Source organism: Miniopterus schreibersii (assembly GCF_964146895.1).
Source record: "Miniopterus schreibersii genome assembly, chromosome: 2".
NCBI classification, from domain to species: Eukaryota; Metazoa; Chordata; class Mammalia; order Chiroptera; family Miniopteridae; genus Miniopterus; species Miniopterus schreibersii.
In genome coordinates this window covers 21046105-21064412 of record NC_138102.1, presented here as the reverse complement: position 1 = coordinate 21064412, position 18308 = coordinate 21046105, and the positions used below count along the sequence as shown (strand labels likewise).

At 33.7% G+C, this 18308-nt stretch overlaps 1 protein-coding gene across 1 annotated transcript in view; it reads right to left on the bottom strand.

Moving 5' to 3' along the window:
* Nucleotides 1-18308, bottom strand: part of LOC308553631 (disintegrin and metalloproteinase domain-containing protein 5-like) — an 80068-nt gene that overhangs the window by 35508 nt on the left and 26252 nt on the right. Inside the window, exons 13-16 of the mRNA XM_081129654.1 lie at nucleotides 14083-14255; nucleotides 13148-13284; nucleotides 10408-10597; nucleotides 6811-6906 (exon numbers count right to left, since the gene is read on the bottom strand). Coding sequence (XP_080985780.1) covers nucleotides 6811-6906; nucleotides 10408-10597; nucleotides 13148-13284; nucleotides 14083-14255 — 596 coding nt within the window. The remainder of the gene's footprint in view (nucleotides 1-6810; nucleotides 6907-10407; nucleotides 10598-13147; nucleotides 13285-14082; nucleotides 14256-18308) is intronic.

The following is an 18308-nucleotide window of genomic DNA, read 5'->3' as shown; positions in this document are numbered from 1 at the left end:
TAATTTCCAAAGTGTACAAAGAACTCATAGCACTCAGCAAGATGAAGACAAACAACCGAATTAAGAAATGGGCAAAGGACTTAAATAGACAGTTCTCCAAAGAGGACATACAGATGGCCAAGAAACACATGAGAAAATACTCGACGTTGCTAATCATCAGAGAGATGCAAATTAAAACCACAATGAGGTATCACTTCACACCTGTCAGAATGGTTGCCATCAACAAATCAACAAACGTCATGTGCTGGCGAGGGTGTGGAGAAAGGGGAACCCTAGTACACTGCTGGTGGGAATGCAGACTGGGGCAGCCACTATGGAAAACAGTATGGAGGTTCCTCAAAAAATTAAAAATGGAGCTGCCGTTTGACCCAGTGATTCCACTCCCAGGAATGTATCCTAAGAATCCTGAAACATTCATCAGAAAGAATATATGTACCCCAATGTTCATAGCAGCACAGTTTACAGTAGCTAAGATCTGGAAACAGCCCAAGTGCCCATCAGTAGATGAGTGGATAAAAAAGCTGTGGGACATTTACACCATGGAATACTACGCAGCTGTAAAGAAGAAGAAGCTCGTACCCTTTGGGACAGTATGGATGGACCTGGAGAATATTATGCTAAGTGAAATAAGCCAGGCAGCGAAAGACAAATATCACATGACCTCGCTTATACGTGGAATCTAACGAACTTAATCAACTGATGAACAGAATAGATTCAATGACATGGAAGCAAAGATGAGACTGATGAATGTCAGAGGGATGGAGGAGGGCGGGTGGGTGGAGGGGGAGAGTGTAACCAAAGAATTTATGTGCATATATACACAACCCAAGGACATGGACAATGGTGGGGAGAGGGACTGGGGAGGGGGAAGGAACGAGGTGGAACGGGTCATTGGGGAGGAAAAGGGACATCTGTAATATTTTAAACAGTAATAAAAAATAAAAAAAAATAAATAAAACAAAATAAAATAATCAAATAAAATAAATAAAATAAAATAAAATAATAAAATAAATAAAATAAAATAATAAAATAAAATAAAATAAAAAGCTTAAGATGGCAAATTTTATGGTAGGTGAATTTTAACAGAATTAAAAATAAATTAAAAAATTGTTTTAAAAAGGAACATTTTGAAAGCAATCAGGTGATTATGGCATAAAAGGGATCCCATGTAAGACTATAAGTAGGTCACTTAGCAAAAACCTTGCTGGCCAAAAGAGGGTGAGATGACATTTCCTAAGTGCTGAAAGAAAAATCACTCTCCAACCAAGTATACTATATCCAGTAAAGCTGTTCTTCAGAAATGAAGAACAGATAAGACTTTGTCAGGAAAACAAAAGCTGAGGGATTTCATCACCACTAAACCTGTCTTTAAAAAATGCCAATGAGAGTTCTTCAAATCAAAATTTAAAAATGCTGATTATCAACATGAAAGTATAAAAATTACTGGTAATCTTAAGTATATAGTGAAATTCAGAGTTCTCCAATACTGTAATATGCTAGCATATAAATCACCCTAACTCTACTATAAAAGTTAAAAGACAAAAATATTAAAAATCACTATACTCCAATAATTTGTTCATGAATACACAACATAAAACATATTAAAATACAACATTAATAGCATAAAATGTGGAAGGAGAGAAGTAAAAGTGTAGGATTTTTGTATGAGATCTAAGTTAAGTTATCAGCTTAAAACAGACTATCATAAAGTGTTTTGTGTAATCCTTGTAGTAATCGCATCCAAAAAAATACAGGTAGTTGACACACAAAAGGAGAAATGAATCAAATCATATCACAATAAAAATTCATCAGTCTGTTCCATGCTTAACTGACAGATCTCAGAGAAAAGGGGGGAGGGGGACAGGAAGAGATTAACCTAAGAATTTGTATGCATATATGCATAACCCACAGACACACAAAATAGTGTGGTGAAGGTCTGGTGTGGGGCAGGAGCTGGTGGGGGATGGACAAAGGGGGAGGAAATGGGGGACATCTGTAATAATCTCAATAAAAATAATTTTTTTTAATAAACTGTCACTTGAGACAAAGAAAATTATTATATAATGAAAGAGGTCAATTCATCAGGGGGATGTAACAATTATAAATATATATGCATTCAACATCAGAATACCTAAATATACAAGGCAAATATAATCATAATTGAAGAGATAGTCACCAAAAGATTAATAAAGAGATAGAGATGATAAAAACAATAGAAAACATCAATGAAAGTAAGAGCTGCTATTTTGGAAAGGTAAAATTGACAAATCCTTAGCTAAACTAAGAAAAAAGACAAATGACATGTTATAAATAAAGGCGGTGACATTACAACAGATATCACAGAAATACAAAAGCTCGTAACAGACTATAACAATAGACGAACAAATTGCATAACCTAGAAAGAACACATAAATTCCTAGAAATAAACTAACTAGGTTTTATCATAAAAAAATAGAAAATTGGAACAAACCAGTAATGGTTAACAAGATTGAATCAGTTGTGAAAAACCTCCCAACCAAGAAAGCCCAAGATTAGATGGATTGACAGGTAAATTCTACAAAACATTTAAGAAATAATTAATGCCAATTCTCAATCTCTTAAAAAAAAAAAAAAAAAAAATTGAAGAGAAAGCAACACTTCCAAATTCAGTTTACAAGGTCAGATCTACCCTGTTACCCAAGTCAGACAAAACATTACAAGAAAATAAAACTATACCAATGTAGTCTTGACCTGATGAACAAGCCTGATGAACATAAATGCAAAAATTCTCAACAAAATACTAGCAAACCAAATTCAGTGGCACAGTAATAGGATCATACACCATGATCAAGTGGGATTTTATCCTTGAGCTCCAAGGATATCTGAACATACACAAATCAAACGTTATACACCACTTTAATAGAATGAAGGATAAAACTATGATCATTTTCATTAATGCAGAAAAAGCATTGGACAAAATTCAACATATTTTCATGATAAATTATCAACCATTTTTGTATAGAAAGAGAACACCTCAATATAATAAAGGTCATATATAACAAAACCATAGCTACCAAGATAAGGGTGCCCTTATTTACAATATCTATTCAACTCAGTACTAAAAGTCCTTGCCATAGAAATTAGGCAAGAAAAAAATAAAAGCCATCCAAATTGGAAAGGAAGAATTCAGTATGTCTCTGTTTGAAGATGACAGAATTGTATCTATAGAAAACTCTAAAAACTCTACCAAAAGACTGTCAAAAATAGTAAGTGAATTAAGTTCAAGATACAAAACTAACATACAAAAGTCAGTTGCTTCTTTACACGAAAAATGAACTATATGCAAAAAAATTATGAAAAAATACCCTTTACAGTAATAACAAAAAGAAAAATACTTAGGAATATATTTAATCAAGGAGGTATAAGATTTGTACAGTTGGCCTTCGGTATCCATGGAGGATTGTTTCCAGGACACTCCCCCATGGATATAAAAATTCATGGAGGCTCAAGTCCCTTATATAAAACAGTGAATGAAGTATTTGCATATAGCCTATCCACATTCGTCTGTATACTTTAAATCATTTCTAGATTACTTACAATACCTAATGCGACGTAAATACTATGTAAATACTTATGACAATGGGAAAAAGTCTGTACATGTTCAGTACAGATGCAACTATCATAGGCCTAACTACATAGTATACATCAGCAACACCGCAGCATTTTTTTCAAATATTTTTGATCCACAGTTGGTTGAATACACAAATGCAGAACCTGCACATACAGAGGGGCTGACTGTACACTGAAAACTATAAAACACTGATGAAAATTATTCATGAGGACACCAATAAATGGAAATATATCTTTTGTTGATTTTGCTTTGTATCCTTTTGCTGTAAGAAAACATAGTCATGAGCATGCTTTATACTGAGTCCTGTGAGTACTAGTACTAATCCATTAAACCTGGGGATAGTACTGTAGACCTCTGACAAAGGGGGAAATTGCTGTCTTAACGACACTGAGTGTTCCAATCCATTCACACAGAATATTTCACCATTTATTTAATGTTTTTAATTTTTTTCAACCATGTTTTGTTAAGTGTATGTTTTGTAATTTTTGTATTAAATGTATCCTAAGTATTTTTATGCTATTGTGAATGGAACTGTTTATCTAATTTCATTTTCAGATTAACAGCTATTGCATAACACTGGTTTTTGTTTAATGGTTGTGTAACCTATGACTATGATAAACTCATTTGTTTTAAAAGGTACTTTTTTAAAAAATCAGTGAAACACAATGGCAGACCTTTAACTAGGCTAACCAAGAAAAAAAGAAAAAAGACAGGACTCAATAAAATGAATAAAAGAATAGACAAAAATACAAAGGAACATAGAAAGCTCCTGTGAACAATTACATGTTAAAATTGTATAAATTACAAGAAATGGATAAATTTCTAGAAACAGATAACCTACCAAGACTGAATCATGGAGAAACAGAAAGCTTCAACAAATCAATCACAACTAAAGAGATTGAATTTGTTATCATACCTCGTAACAAAGAAAAGCATAGGACCAGATGTTTTCAGGGGTGAAATTTATGAAATATTTATGGAATAATGCTAATACTTCTCAAACTCTTTCAATAATTTTTTTTTAATGCTCAAACTCATTTTACAAGTCCAGAGTTATCAGGATACCAAAGACAGATAAGACACCACAGAAATGAAAATTACAGGCTAACATCCTAGTGAATATAAATGCAAAAATTTTCAACAAAACACTAACACACCAAATTCAACCACACATTAAAAGCTCATAAACCACAATCAAGTGGGATTTATCTCTGTGATGCAAGGATGAGGCAACATATGGAAATTAATAAACATGATACAACCCATTAACAGAATAAAGGGTAAAAATCATATTATCTTCTGAACAGACACCGAAAACACACTTGACAAAATTCAACACCCTTTCATGATAAAGGCCCTCAACAATTTGGGTATAGAAAAAAATATATCTTCACGTAATAAAGACCACAGATGACAAGCCTCAGCTAACATATTCAATAGAGAAAAGCTTAAAGGATGTCCTTTTAAGATCATGAACAAGACAAAAGTGTCCACTTTCTCCACTCTTATTCAACAAAGTACTGGAAGCTCTAGCCAGGGTAATCAGAAAATTAAAGAAATAAAAAAACATCCAAATCATAAAGGAATAAGAAAATTGTGTCTATTTGCAGACGATATAATCTTATGGACAGAAAATCCTGAAGAAGTAACAAAAGAACAAAACTGAGAAATAAAATCAGTAAAGTCATAGGATATAAAATCAGACTGCAAAAATGTCTGAATTTCTATAAATTTACAACAAAATGTATGAAGAAGAAAATTTTTAAATCCCACTTACAATAGTATCAAAGAATAGAATGCCTAGGAATAAATTTAACAAAGGAAGTGAAAGACCTGTCCATGGAAAACTATAAGACATGATGAAAAAAACTGAGAGAGGCACAAATAAATGAAAAGAGAGTCTGTGTTCATGGACAAGAAGAATTAATATTGTTGCAATAATCCATACTACAAAAGAAACCTCAAAAACTTAAAAATAGGACTACCATTGATCCAGGAAGGTCATCTAGGAGAATGTATCTGAAGGATATCGAGTAAGTGTCTTGAAGAGATATGTGTACTTCCATGTTCACTGCAGCACTAAACACAAGAGACGTGGAAACAACTTAATTGTTCATCAGTAGATGAATGTAATTTGAAAATGTAGTGTATATACACAATGGAATGATGTTGGGTCATTAAAAAAGAAACCCTGCCGTTTGTGACAACACAATTTAAACTTGAGGGTATTATTCTAAATAAAATAAGTCAGACAAGAGAAAGACAGTATGTATATAGTCACCAAAACAGAAAATAGAATGGTAGTTGCCAGATGCTGCAAGGTGAGGAAAATGTGAAGATGCTGGTCAAGAGTACAAATCTTCAACTTATAAGATGAGTAAGTCTGGGGATCTAATGTGCAGCACGGTGACTACAGTTAACAATAATGTATTATATATTTGAAAGTTGCTAAGATAATAAATCTTAAATGTTCTCGCTATGTGAAGTGGTGGATGTGTTAACTAATCTCATGTGGTAATCACTTTGCAGCATATACTTATACCAAATCATTACATTGTAAACCTTAAATTTATACACTGTTGTATGTCACCTGTATCTCAATAAATCTGGGGGGAATTTTTTTTAAGATAAAAGTGTACTCTTTCTCCAATCTCACAGACGTCTGCACCTTATTCAGGAGTTTGTTTCTTTTTCCCTAGGGATTCCAGTGAATTGTGCCCCTGGGGGGGATTATTCAGGGATATCCTTTAAATGCTTTCAACCAAAAAGAGGGATTGACTGATTGCAACTATAACTGAATGAATTGCAAAGTAACGGAGGACTTTACCAGAAGACAGTGAAAAGAATTTAACCAACCAAAAGAACTAATCCAACTTTCTGACCCCATGTTAGGTAGGGTGTTAGAAAATAAAGTCATAAGAGGGCTGCTCCAGATGTATGTCAATCATTGAGAAATCTCAACGGGTACAAGAAAGATTCGTAATGAGGTATAGAAATGGGAAGTCAAGTCAGGAGAGTAGAAGCACAGGAGAGGTATTATGCACATGAGAGTCCTGCTGAATGGGCTGAAGTGGGAGTGTGGGTACAATGTTACTTGGATGTAATAAAATGAGAGGGGTGAAATATGTTTTCCATCTTCTTTAAACAAGAATTTCAAGAAATTAATGCTGAGCTATTATAAAATACAGATTGCCTCTTACCTTGCATTCTTGTGTGCAGCACTCCCCAGAACCACAGGCTTTATTTGCTTTTAGTTTACACACTGTAGGATCACAGCACTTTTTATGTGTACAAGTCTGTAAATAAATGCTGTTACTCAATCATGTATTATTAAGTACCATCAAATAAAACTGCAACTCAGAATTTCTTTACACTGTATGAAGCTTTTCTTAAACTCACAGTTTTAGTAATTAATCCTATTCTTTATATGAAATTTATAGGAATCAGCATCTCATTCACTAGTTTGTAAAAGAAATGTCGTCTTACTATGTTCCATGTAATGTGAACAATATTCATATACTGTGGAGCCAAACCATAGAGGAAATAATTTTTATATACCTTGTTAACTACCATTCTCTTCAAAAATTTTCTTATATTTTTGCTTTTATAATAAATTGTATAAGCCAAATCTGTTCACATACAGAATTTCTCTGATGTGAAGCTGTCAAAAGCAACATTCTTCTCTCTCTGAAACAGCAAAATCCCCAAACCCATGCTAAAAAAAGATGGTCCCAAAAGCCAGGCTCATCTATTCAGACCTCTGATTTCACTGGGATGCTGGCCCTATAGTTAGGTATATTTTATAACATTCCATACCTTCAATCAGCTTGTCTAGTCTTCAGTGGCAAGTTTGTTTTAAATTATGTAGTCTATCAATATCAGATGTTTCTTTCCTGGTGTTGTCTTGATTGGATTGTTATGGATAATTTCTTATCAGTATTTTCAATGAACTGCTTGACCATAGTTTGCAAAGCTATTCTTTTAAAAGGTTATTTATTTTATACACAGTATTGACTTGTATATTCAAACTTTAAATATTCTTTCATTTGCTTGTTTAGTCCTGTTTATTTTAATCAGATGTATGGTTATTCTTTGATTATTTTTCCAGTCCACCTTGTAAGGGCAAACTTTCTTAGGAAATATAGAATATTCTGGCCATTTCAAAATGGTTCTTTCTTTTAACCTTTCTTTTTCCAGAAGCATGAGAAGATTCATGTATAATTGGCATTATTTTTTCCTTAAATGTTTGATAAAATGACTAGTGAAGTAACATCAATTTGGAGTTTCTCTGTGAAAAAATATTTTAATTACAAATTTAATTTATTCACTAAATATAAAGCTATTCAAATTTTATCTCCTTATATCAATTGTGATAATTTGTCTTAAGAAACTTGTCAGTTTTATCTGAATTGTCAAATTAATTTCCATAAAGTAGTTCTTAATATTCCTTATTTTTAACATATATAGGGTGGGTAGTAATGTGCCCTCTTTCATTGCTGATATTAGAAATTAGTTTTTTCTCTCATTTTTACTTCAGGAGCACAATAAGAAATATATCAAATCAAGTATATTGATTTTTTTTGGAAAGCATCAGCTTTTAGTTTCATTCTCAAGTTTCTACCTCATCAATTTCTGCTTTTATCTTTATTCATTTGTTCCTCCTATGTATTTTGCCTTTAATTTTGGCTTATATTTTAGTTCCCTAGAGTAGCATTCTAAATCATTTATTTTAGACTTTTCTTTTTCTCTAATATAAACATTTAAAGCTATAGATTTTCCTCAAAACACTATTTTACCTGAATCTCATATATTTTGATATGTTTTCATCTGCACACTGTTAAAAATATATTCTAATTGCCTTTGTGACTTCTTTGAGCCATGGCCATTTAGAAGTGATATAATTATTCCCAAATATTTGGGGGCTTTTCAAGATATCTTATTATTCTTGATTTCTAATTTAATTCTCAACATAAAATAAATGTGTTGAGATTTAGTGCATGGCTCAGAATATATTCTGTTGATAACTATTGCAAGTATACTTGAAAAGAATGTTTATATTTAGTTCTTAAATATAGTACCCTATAAATATTGATTATATCTGTTGGGATTCCTTAGCTGCTCACTCATTGAGATAATTTTCCTTAAATTATTTCAGCATAATTTCCTTTAATCCTCTTCATATATTCAATATAACTACTATGAAGTCTTTATCAGTTAAATGCAATATCTTAAACTTCAGAGTCAGTTTTCCTTAACTGCCTATTTTTCTGAATGTAGTTCATACTCTGCTTCTCTGAATGTCCGGCAATTTTTGTTAATAAATTGGACATTACAGAAAAAATGATATAATGACTGTATTCAGCTGTGTCCTGAGAGTTTTTTCCCCTAGTAGGAAGCTGTCTGGGCATAAACTATAAACTTTATCTCCTCTGCAGTGTTCAGCAACTATCTCTGCTCAACTCATATGGCTTCCAAATGATAAATTTTTTAGCTTGATTCCCTGATGTAACATGGCATTCAGCCAAGGGTTTAGGCAGAGATTGCAACTGAGATTTCAGAGTACAATCTATCTGCAGTTTCCTTGTTTCTGAAGACTCCTCTTCAATTTCCAGCTGTAGTTCCAGTCTCAGGCTCTATATTCTGATTTCTGAAACCAGTAAGTCTTCAGATTTCTGCTGCCTAAATTGCACATAGTTGGAAAATATTCCCTTAAAAAAAATCATCAAATTCACAGAGCTCACCTGGTGAACCCTCTGTCTTCCAAATGTCTTACCCTTCTTTTTTTGCCCCATGCATATTTTACCAGTCCGAAAAGTATTTGTACAATTAACCACCAGATTTGGGGTCTTACCATTTTCACAACTCTCACTTTAACGGTTTTACCCTCACATTTCCAGTGGTTCCCATCCCTAAACTCTGTTCTCTGCCACTGAGTCATTAGAGCTGCTGTTTTCCACAGCCATTTATTTCTGCCATTGCTGTGGAGGTGGAGGAGCACCCTTAGGCTAGAAAGACATAAATTTATAATTCTTATATATCCTAGCTGAAGTTTTTTTTCAAGAGTAAATTCTTCTCTGCCTTCCTTCTTCTTTAAGATGTGTTTCAGGGCCATTAAATAATATACATATAATATATATACACACAATTATAAATATTATATATGGCTTATATATTATATATTACATATTTTAATATATATACTTTTAACATATATTTATATATGACAAATTCCATATTTTACAACTGCTATCTCTGAGAGTTTTCATATGTCTGCTTCACTTTGTTGTCAATACCTCCTCTATCATCTTTTAGTTTAATCTTTGTTTTGTATTTTTATATTTTCTACATATAATAGATTTCATTTTAAAATATTTTTATATGGCCTCACCTGTCAATACAAATATTTTTCTCACTATATTATCAAACAGTGTATTTTTCCTATCCTGCTGGTAATAGTCATGGTCTTCAAATGTTCTTGTCTACCTTTGTTACTGCTTGTTGTTAAATATATATCTTCAACCCTTTCAATGCTCTTTGCAGTCACTACTTCTAAGTGTGTAGCTGATGCAAACACTAAGCAATGTCAAACGACAATATTTAAAGACAAACATTCTCTTAAGAATGCTTGCTCTCCATTTCCAAAAATAGCAAAAAATAGGAGACTTAAAGGCTGCCATCTTCTTTTTTAAAAAGTCTTCTTTAAATTTATTTTTCTAAATGGTAAGGTCTTTGTCTTCTTTTCCACCTATTATAAAGTTTATAGAAAATAAAAAGGTTTTGAAAAAATTTCTACTAACCTTTACAGTGCCACAATCACATTGTTCACCTGGTTCCAACACTTCATTGCCACATTTTGCCTTTGCAGCTTCTTTGTAAACTGGTGTAACAGGCTGGGTGTTACGAAGACATTCAAGGTCAGAATTTGAAGCAAGATATTTAAACTCATCCAAGCTACAGGTACTAAAATCTTTAACACCTGGAGAGTACCTAAAATATTAAAAACAGGGGTATGATAAAAGTTATTGCCATATATCTCCACATTTGCCCCCATGTACGGCATTTGCAAGAGAGATTTAAAGAGCATTATTTTTCATAGAAAACAAAAAAACACACTTTAAAAAATATTAATTGCACTGCTAATATGTTTAACACACTTTTTAAATTTCACCAAGAAAATTCTTATGTTATTCTTACTTACTTTCCGAGTGCCAAACAATTGAATTTAAAATTTTTGGCTTTGGTATTTAATGTACTTTTAATCTATTTAATATTTTCTTATATTTTTTCTTTAAATAACAATATAAATACACTTAACAGTATATTTATTAATAGTATTTATTATTACTATTTATAAATAGTAACTTTAATAGCACATTTTACAGGTTTTTTTCTCTCCATAATTAAACATTTTTCAAGTAAAAATTTGTTGTTTGAACTATTATGGGAGGGGCAGTAGGAGTACCTGTCCTGACAGAATAAAAGCTGTTAGCACTTTGGTAACACTTTGGCATCCAAGTAAAACACTAGAAATAATATGATTTGAGAGACTAAAGACTGTGCCCTAGACCAGGGTTTGAGAAACTTTTCTGTAAAAAGCCAGATAGTAAACAGTATCAGCTTATATGCTGTATACTCTTTTCGAACTGTAGTGCAAAAGAAGTCATAAACAATATGAAAACCAATAAGCCTGGATGTACTTCAATAAGATTTTATTTAAACTCAGGCAGCCAGCCAAATTTGGCTCATGGATTATTGTTGGCTGATGTCTGTCCCGTACTAAAATCACTATATCAATTTTAACACAGCTTAATCCAAGCTCTGACAGGATCCCCAGAGGAAACCAAGTTGGAAATACCCTGAGTTTCCATATATCCATATTAATAAAAGCATAAAAGCAAGCAAATAAAATTCAAAATGATTAGCCAACAGTTGAATTGCCTGGTAGAAAAAGAATCAATGCTTTTCAGAGGAAGGTAGGAGAGTCCAAGCTTTCTATTGTATAACAACAATATTTAATATGATGATAATAATAATAGACATCTAAGAAATAAGAAAATGTGATCCATAGCAGATAAAAAATGTGGTCAAAAGAAATCAACACTGAGATGGTCCAGGTGTTAAATTTGGCATACAAATACTTAAAAGGAACTGATATTAAATATTCGAAAACGCTTAGTTAATTCAGAGAAATTAACAGTCTTACACAGTGAACACTCAAAGTATAGTACATATTCAATTTACATAAAATTGTAGAGCAAGGTAAACTAACTGTAGTGACAGAAATCAGATTAGTGGTTGCCTGGGGCAAGGATAGAGGTAAAAGGACTGCTAAGGGTCACAAAGGAACTTTCTGTGGAGAGAGAAAGGCTACATAGCCTGATTGATACTGTGGTTCAAAGATTTATATGTATTTCTCAAAAGTCATAAACTTGTACTCTTAAAGCATGTCAATTATTGTGGACAAATTATACATCAATAAAGTTGAAAGTGGTATTGGAATAACTGGAAATCCACAAGGCAAAATAAAATGAACTGAAATACATATATAATAATTAACCCAAAATGTTAAAGCATAAAACTGAGTATAACAGCTAAAAAACCATGACTCAGAAAAGGAAAAATGATAAAGTGTACTTCATCAAAATTAAAAATGTGCTCTTTAAAAATGCATTATAAGGAGGAAATCATGTATCTGTAAACCAGAATATATAAACAATTCTTACAACTCAATAAGAACACAAAAATCTTATTTTTTTAAAAAAATGAGGGAAAAAAAAAAGATTTGAATAGGCTCTTTACCAATACAAACCTATTAAGCATGAAAATATGTTCAATATCATTAGTTCCTAGGAAAATGTAGATTAAAACCCATATGAGATACTACTACATACCCACTAAAATGATTCAAATTAAACATACTGAACATACCAAGTCTTAGTGATGATGTGAAACAACCAGGGCTGGCTACACAATTTGTGGAAACCAATGCAAAATGGAAATGCAAGGCCCCTTGTTTATAAAGCAAGGGAAAAGTATTATTAATGATACTGACATTAAAAGCTTTTTTTCCTTTCTTCAACAGTCTTTCTCCCAATGGCTCATGGTGTTATTCATTTGCAATTTAATGTCTTTCTAAGTAAAAAAATTAACATGAATTGTACTGTTCATCCTTATATTGCACAATACCAGTTTAAATGCAAATATCAAAGCGTTTAACTTTATGCATTCGCTGAAATTACACACTTCGTCTGGCTTGTCCCTAGAGGGAGCTTTCAAGCGGGCCAGAAAAAAACACATACAAGCCAGGCTCTGGAAAGTAAGGAGAAGAGAGTTCCCCAGGCATGGAGTGCTAGGGGAGTGTTGGCCCATTTTGCTGTGTTTCCGACCGTGCTTGAAAAGAATGTTTCTTCTGTAGTCATTGGATACAGTGTTTTACAATTGTCAATTACTTTAGTTTGGCTAATAGAAATGTAAAAGTTCCTAACCAAAAAATTTCTTAAAAGGAAGACGTGTATTTCATAAAGAAAATTATCTTACAGTGCTTTTGGTGACATTGTGCAAACATCTCCTGAACAAAAGCAGGCGTCAATACTGTCAAAACTCAATCCCATATTAAGGCCAAGCAACTGCACAATACTGACAGTGTACGACTCCAAAGATAAACCCTCTGGAAACTAAATATAAGGAAAATAAAAGAAAAAGATTCAGCTAAGAATTCTACTCAGTTATTTTTTTTTTAAATAGTACTTACCATAATCAAAAATTAGTAAATAAAACTCATTTTTAAAATGTATTAATGCATCCAAGATACCTATATAAATGCAACTATAGTAGTTATATAAGCGTTTAGATTATAGATTTATTAAACATGGGTAAACAGACAAAAGTTTAATTTCAAAATACTATTACTTAATGACAACAGCATCTATCTTAGAGTTTTAAATACCACATTGTATTGTGTCTTTAAATTATTTTCAAAGTGCCTCTAGTCTTTTAATAATTCTACATTTTCTTTATGGAAGGCAGCCTCTAAAATGGGTCTCAATGATTAATGCTTTCTGCTATTTATGTCCTTGAATGCAAGCTGGACTTACTGACATACTTCTAATTAACTGAGTATAGCAAGAGTGATGGGTCATCACTTCCAAGATAGGTTAGAAAAAGACTGACTTGGATTCTGTTTCACTCTCCTCACTCTGGGGGAAGCCAGCCAGCTACTATGGCATGAAGCAGGCCTATGGAGAGGTCCATGTGAGTGAGCTTGGAAAAAGATTTTCTGGGGTCTTCCAATAGCCAGGTGACTGAGCTTGGAAACAAATTCTCTGTGTTGAACCCTGAAATTACTACAGCTCTAGCTGGCACCTTGATTTTGTCCACTAAGATTCTCCTAAAATCACAACCCACAGAACTATGTTGTTCTATCTGCTAAGTTTTGGTATAATCAGGTATACAGCAATCGATAACCAATACACCCCAGTAGGTATTGCTGTTCTCCTTTGTTTCATTTCCAGTTTCTGCACACAGGTGTTGTTTATAGCAGCTTTATTCAAAGTTGCCAAAATTTGCAAGCAACCATGATATCCTTCAGTAGGTGAGCCTCTACATAAACTGTAGCACATTTCAGATGATAGAAGATTATTCAGCACTAAAAAGAAATGAGCTATCAAGTAATGAAATGAAATGAAGGAACCTTAAATACATATTACTAAGTGAAAGAACCCAATCTGAAAAGGCTACATACTGTATAATTCTAAATATATGACCTACTGAAAATAAAACCAAAATTATGAAGACAATAAAAAGATTTATGGTTGCTTATAGGGAGGGGACGATTAATAAGCAGAGCACACAGGATTTTTGAGGGACAGTGAAAATGTTCTGTATGATACAATAATGATGGATATCTATACTCCAAGCCTGTAGAATGTACACCAAGATTAAACCCTAAAGTAAACTATAGACTTTGGGTCCTCACCTGCTTGCCTGCTATCAACCAAAACAACAACTGAGGCAAAGAGCCCATATAACTGCCTACGTCCTAATTCTGGAGTCCTAACCTCAGGCACAGATATTTTAAACAGCAAACCACCTGTCACCCTGTCAACAAATTACAACTAAATTTGGTCATATGATTTAAACCTATTTACAACGGAACACTTCTCATCACCAAATAAGACAAAACTTTAGTCTGTTGGACACTTTAAATCCAGCCATGCCTAATTTGGGCTTTAACTGTGCTAGTCATGCTCTGACACAGATACCAATATCAACATCGCTTTTGCTAGCTGTGCACCTACAAACTCCTTGAGTTAAATGATATTTGTAAGTCAGGGTCCCAAGGTCCAGGCTCAATAATTCATATTACACAACAGTGCCTCAGCATCATTATAATACCACAGCGCCACAAAAACAATACGTATCTACAATAATTCAAGAGGGTATCAATTTGAAGAAAATACCCCAGCTCTACATCTCAAACATTACCTTGGCTCATGATCTCACTGATAGAAGCGAAATCACTCCTGACATCTCCCTATTGGAGATAATGATGCATCCTACACCAGAAACAACTTCACCTCAGACACTAAAACTTCCACCTTAGGCATGTTCATGGACTGCCATTCCTAAGGCACAACTGGACACAGGAAATGTATTGGTTTTCTTACTTTGATATTAAGGACTCTATTGTGTTTCCTGAGTTTGCTGTGTGTGGAGCACATGATATTGGTATATTTTGTTCTTTGTCCAACATATATTCCTATACTCAATGTCTAAAGGAAAATCTGGTTAAGGTTACTACTATCTGTGGCATTCTAAAAAATAATGGGGTTTATTATTTTCTCTAGGAGTCACCTGCCTCATGAACCTCTTGACCCCTTGGGGAGAGGACCACTCACAAATGCCTTCTCCTACTACCTCTCCAGTTGTCTATCACAACCTCCCACCTTGCATCTCTGACCATGACTATCACAACTACCTCTTCCCGTTGGTTACATACAAATACCACTAACGGTTACATATACTTTACCAAACTATCAATATTTTCCAACACCAACTGCCTGACTTACTACTTTGATTCAAGAAATATACCAGGGCTGGCTGGCATGGCTCAATGGTTGAGCACTGACCTATGACCCAGGAGATAGTGGTTCGATTCCTAGTCATAGGACATGCCTGGGTTTCAGACTCAATCCCCCGGGGGGGGGGGGGGGGGGGGAGGCATACAGGAGGCAGCTGATGAATGAGTCTCTCATCACTGATGTTTCCATCACACACTCTCTCTCCCTCTCTCCCCCCACTTCTTCTGAAATCAATAAAGATATTTTAAAAAAAGAAATGCATCAGAATATTATTGTCAAAAAAAGAACATATTTAAAATTTATATATAGCCTAGCCGGGTGTGGATCAGTGGTTGAGCGTCGACCTAGGATCCAGGCGATCGGGGTTCAATTCCCGGTCAGGGCACATGCCCGGGTTGCAGGCTGCAGCCGATCAATGACTCATCACTGACGTCTCTCTCTCTCTCCTCTCCTCTCTCTGAAATCAATAAATATATATTTTAAAAAATATTTATATTTATATACAAATTTATATATATATCTTTTAACACAATTTACAATTCCACAGCAATACTGTTAGAAACCCCAGAAATTTCAGATCTATTTCCTTGGCTAATGCCATATAACTGGGAAATTTAGTTATGGGCTGGCCTAAGAGGATTCCGTATGCTTTTTTGTTGTGTTTCTCTCTTTTACTCTCATAATAAAATATTATCTATACTGTTTAGTGCAACTTACGCTTTACTCTTTTAAAGTCTCCTCTTTTACTTCTCCAAAGGTTCAATGTTAAAGCATAACAGAGCTAACTGAATTAAAGCTGTTATGCTTTGACATAAAAGTTCATCTAGTCAGAGAAGCAAAAAAGAAATAAAAAGGATAAGGGAGTTTATTACCACCAAATCAGCACTGTAACAATATTAAAGGGGCTGCGGTAAGAAGAAGAAGAAATAGAGAGAGGGGAACATAGGCATAAAGAAAAAATGGCAATAAATGAGTACCTATCAATAATAACCTTAAATGTCAATGGATTAAGTGCTCTAATCAAAAGACAGAGGGTAGATGAATGGGTAAGAACACATGAGTCATATATATGCTGTGTACAAGAGACACACCTCAGGACAAAAGGCTCATACAGGATGAAAGTAACGCAAAAGTTTTGAACAGGATGCAAAAATTTTTCCACGCAAATAGAAATGGAAAAAAGAAACAGGGGTAGCAACACATATATCTGACAAAACAGACTTCAAAACAAAGGCCATAATAGGAGACAAAGAAGGTCACTACATAATGCTGAAGGGATTGATCCAACCAAGGATATAACCCTGGTAAACATATATGCACCCAATATAGGAGATCCTAACTATATATTTAAAACTCTTGGAGGATTAAGGTTGAGATCAACAGCAATGCAGTCATAGTGGGGGACTTTAACATCCCCCGGACATCACTAGATAGATGTTCCAGACATAAAATCAACAAGGGAACAGTGACCCTAAATGACACACTAGATGAGATGGATTTAATTGACATTTATAGAACATTTCACACCAAAGCTGAAGAATATACATTCTTCTCAAGTGCACATGGGACATTCTCAAAGACAGACCACATGTCAGGACACAAAACAAGTCTCTACAAGTTCAAGAAGTCAGAAATCCTACCAAACATCTTCTCGGATCACAATGGCATGAAACCAGAAATAGGCTACATTAAAACACATGGAGATTAAATAGCATGTTATTAAACAACAAATGGGTTACCAATGAGATCAAGCAAGAAAGAAAAAGCTTCCTGGAAACAAATGAAAATGAACACACAACGACCTCAAATAAACGGAATACAATAAAAGCAGTCCAGAAAGGCAAAGTCATAGCATTAGAGGTCTACATCAAGAAACAAGAAAAATCACTAATAAACTATCTAACACTCCAACTAAAACAAATAGAAAGAGAACAACAAGTAAAGCCCAGAGTGAGCAGGAGGAAGAAAATAATAAAGATCAGAGAAGAAATAAATGACATACAGACTAAAAGCAAAAAAACAAAAACAAAAAACAATAAAAAAGATCAATGAAACCAAGAGCTGGTTCTCCGAAAAGATAAATCAGATTGATGAAACTTTAGCCAGACTCATCAAGAAACAAAGAGAGAGGACTCGAATAAACAAAATCAGAAACAAAAGAGGTGAAATATCAACTGACCCAACAGGAATACAAAGGATTGTGAGAAAACACTATGAATAACTATATGCCAACATATTGAACAACCTGGGAGAAATGAAGAAATTCCTAGAAACATACAATCTTTCATAACTCAATCAGGAAGAATTGAAAACCTGAATAGACAATTAACAACTAATGAAACTGAAGCAGTAACAAAAATATTCCCAGCAAACCAAAGTTCTGGACCACATGGCTTCACAGGCGACTTTTTGCAAACATTCAAAGAAGAACTAAGACCTACACTCCTCAAACTGTTCCAAAAAATTCAAGAGGAAGGAACATTTCCAAGCTCTTTTATGAGCCAGCATTATCCTAATTCCAATACCAAACAGAGACACTACAAAGAAAGAAAATTATAGGCCAATATCCCTGATGAACATAGATGCTACAATTATCAACAAAGTATTAGCAAACTGGA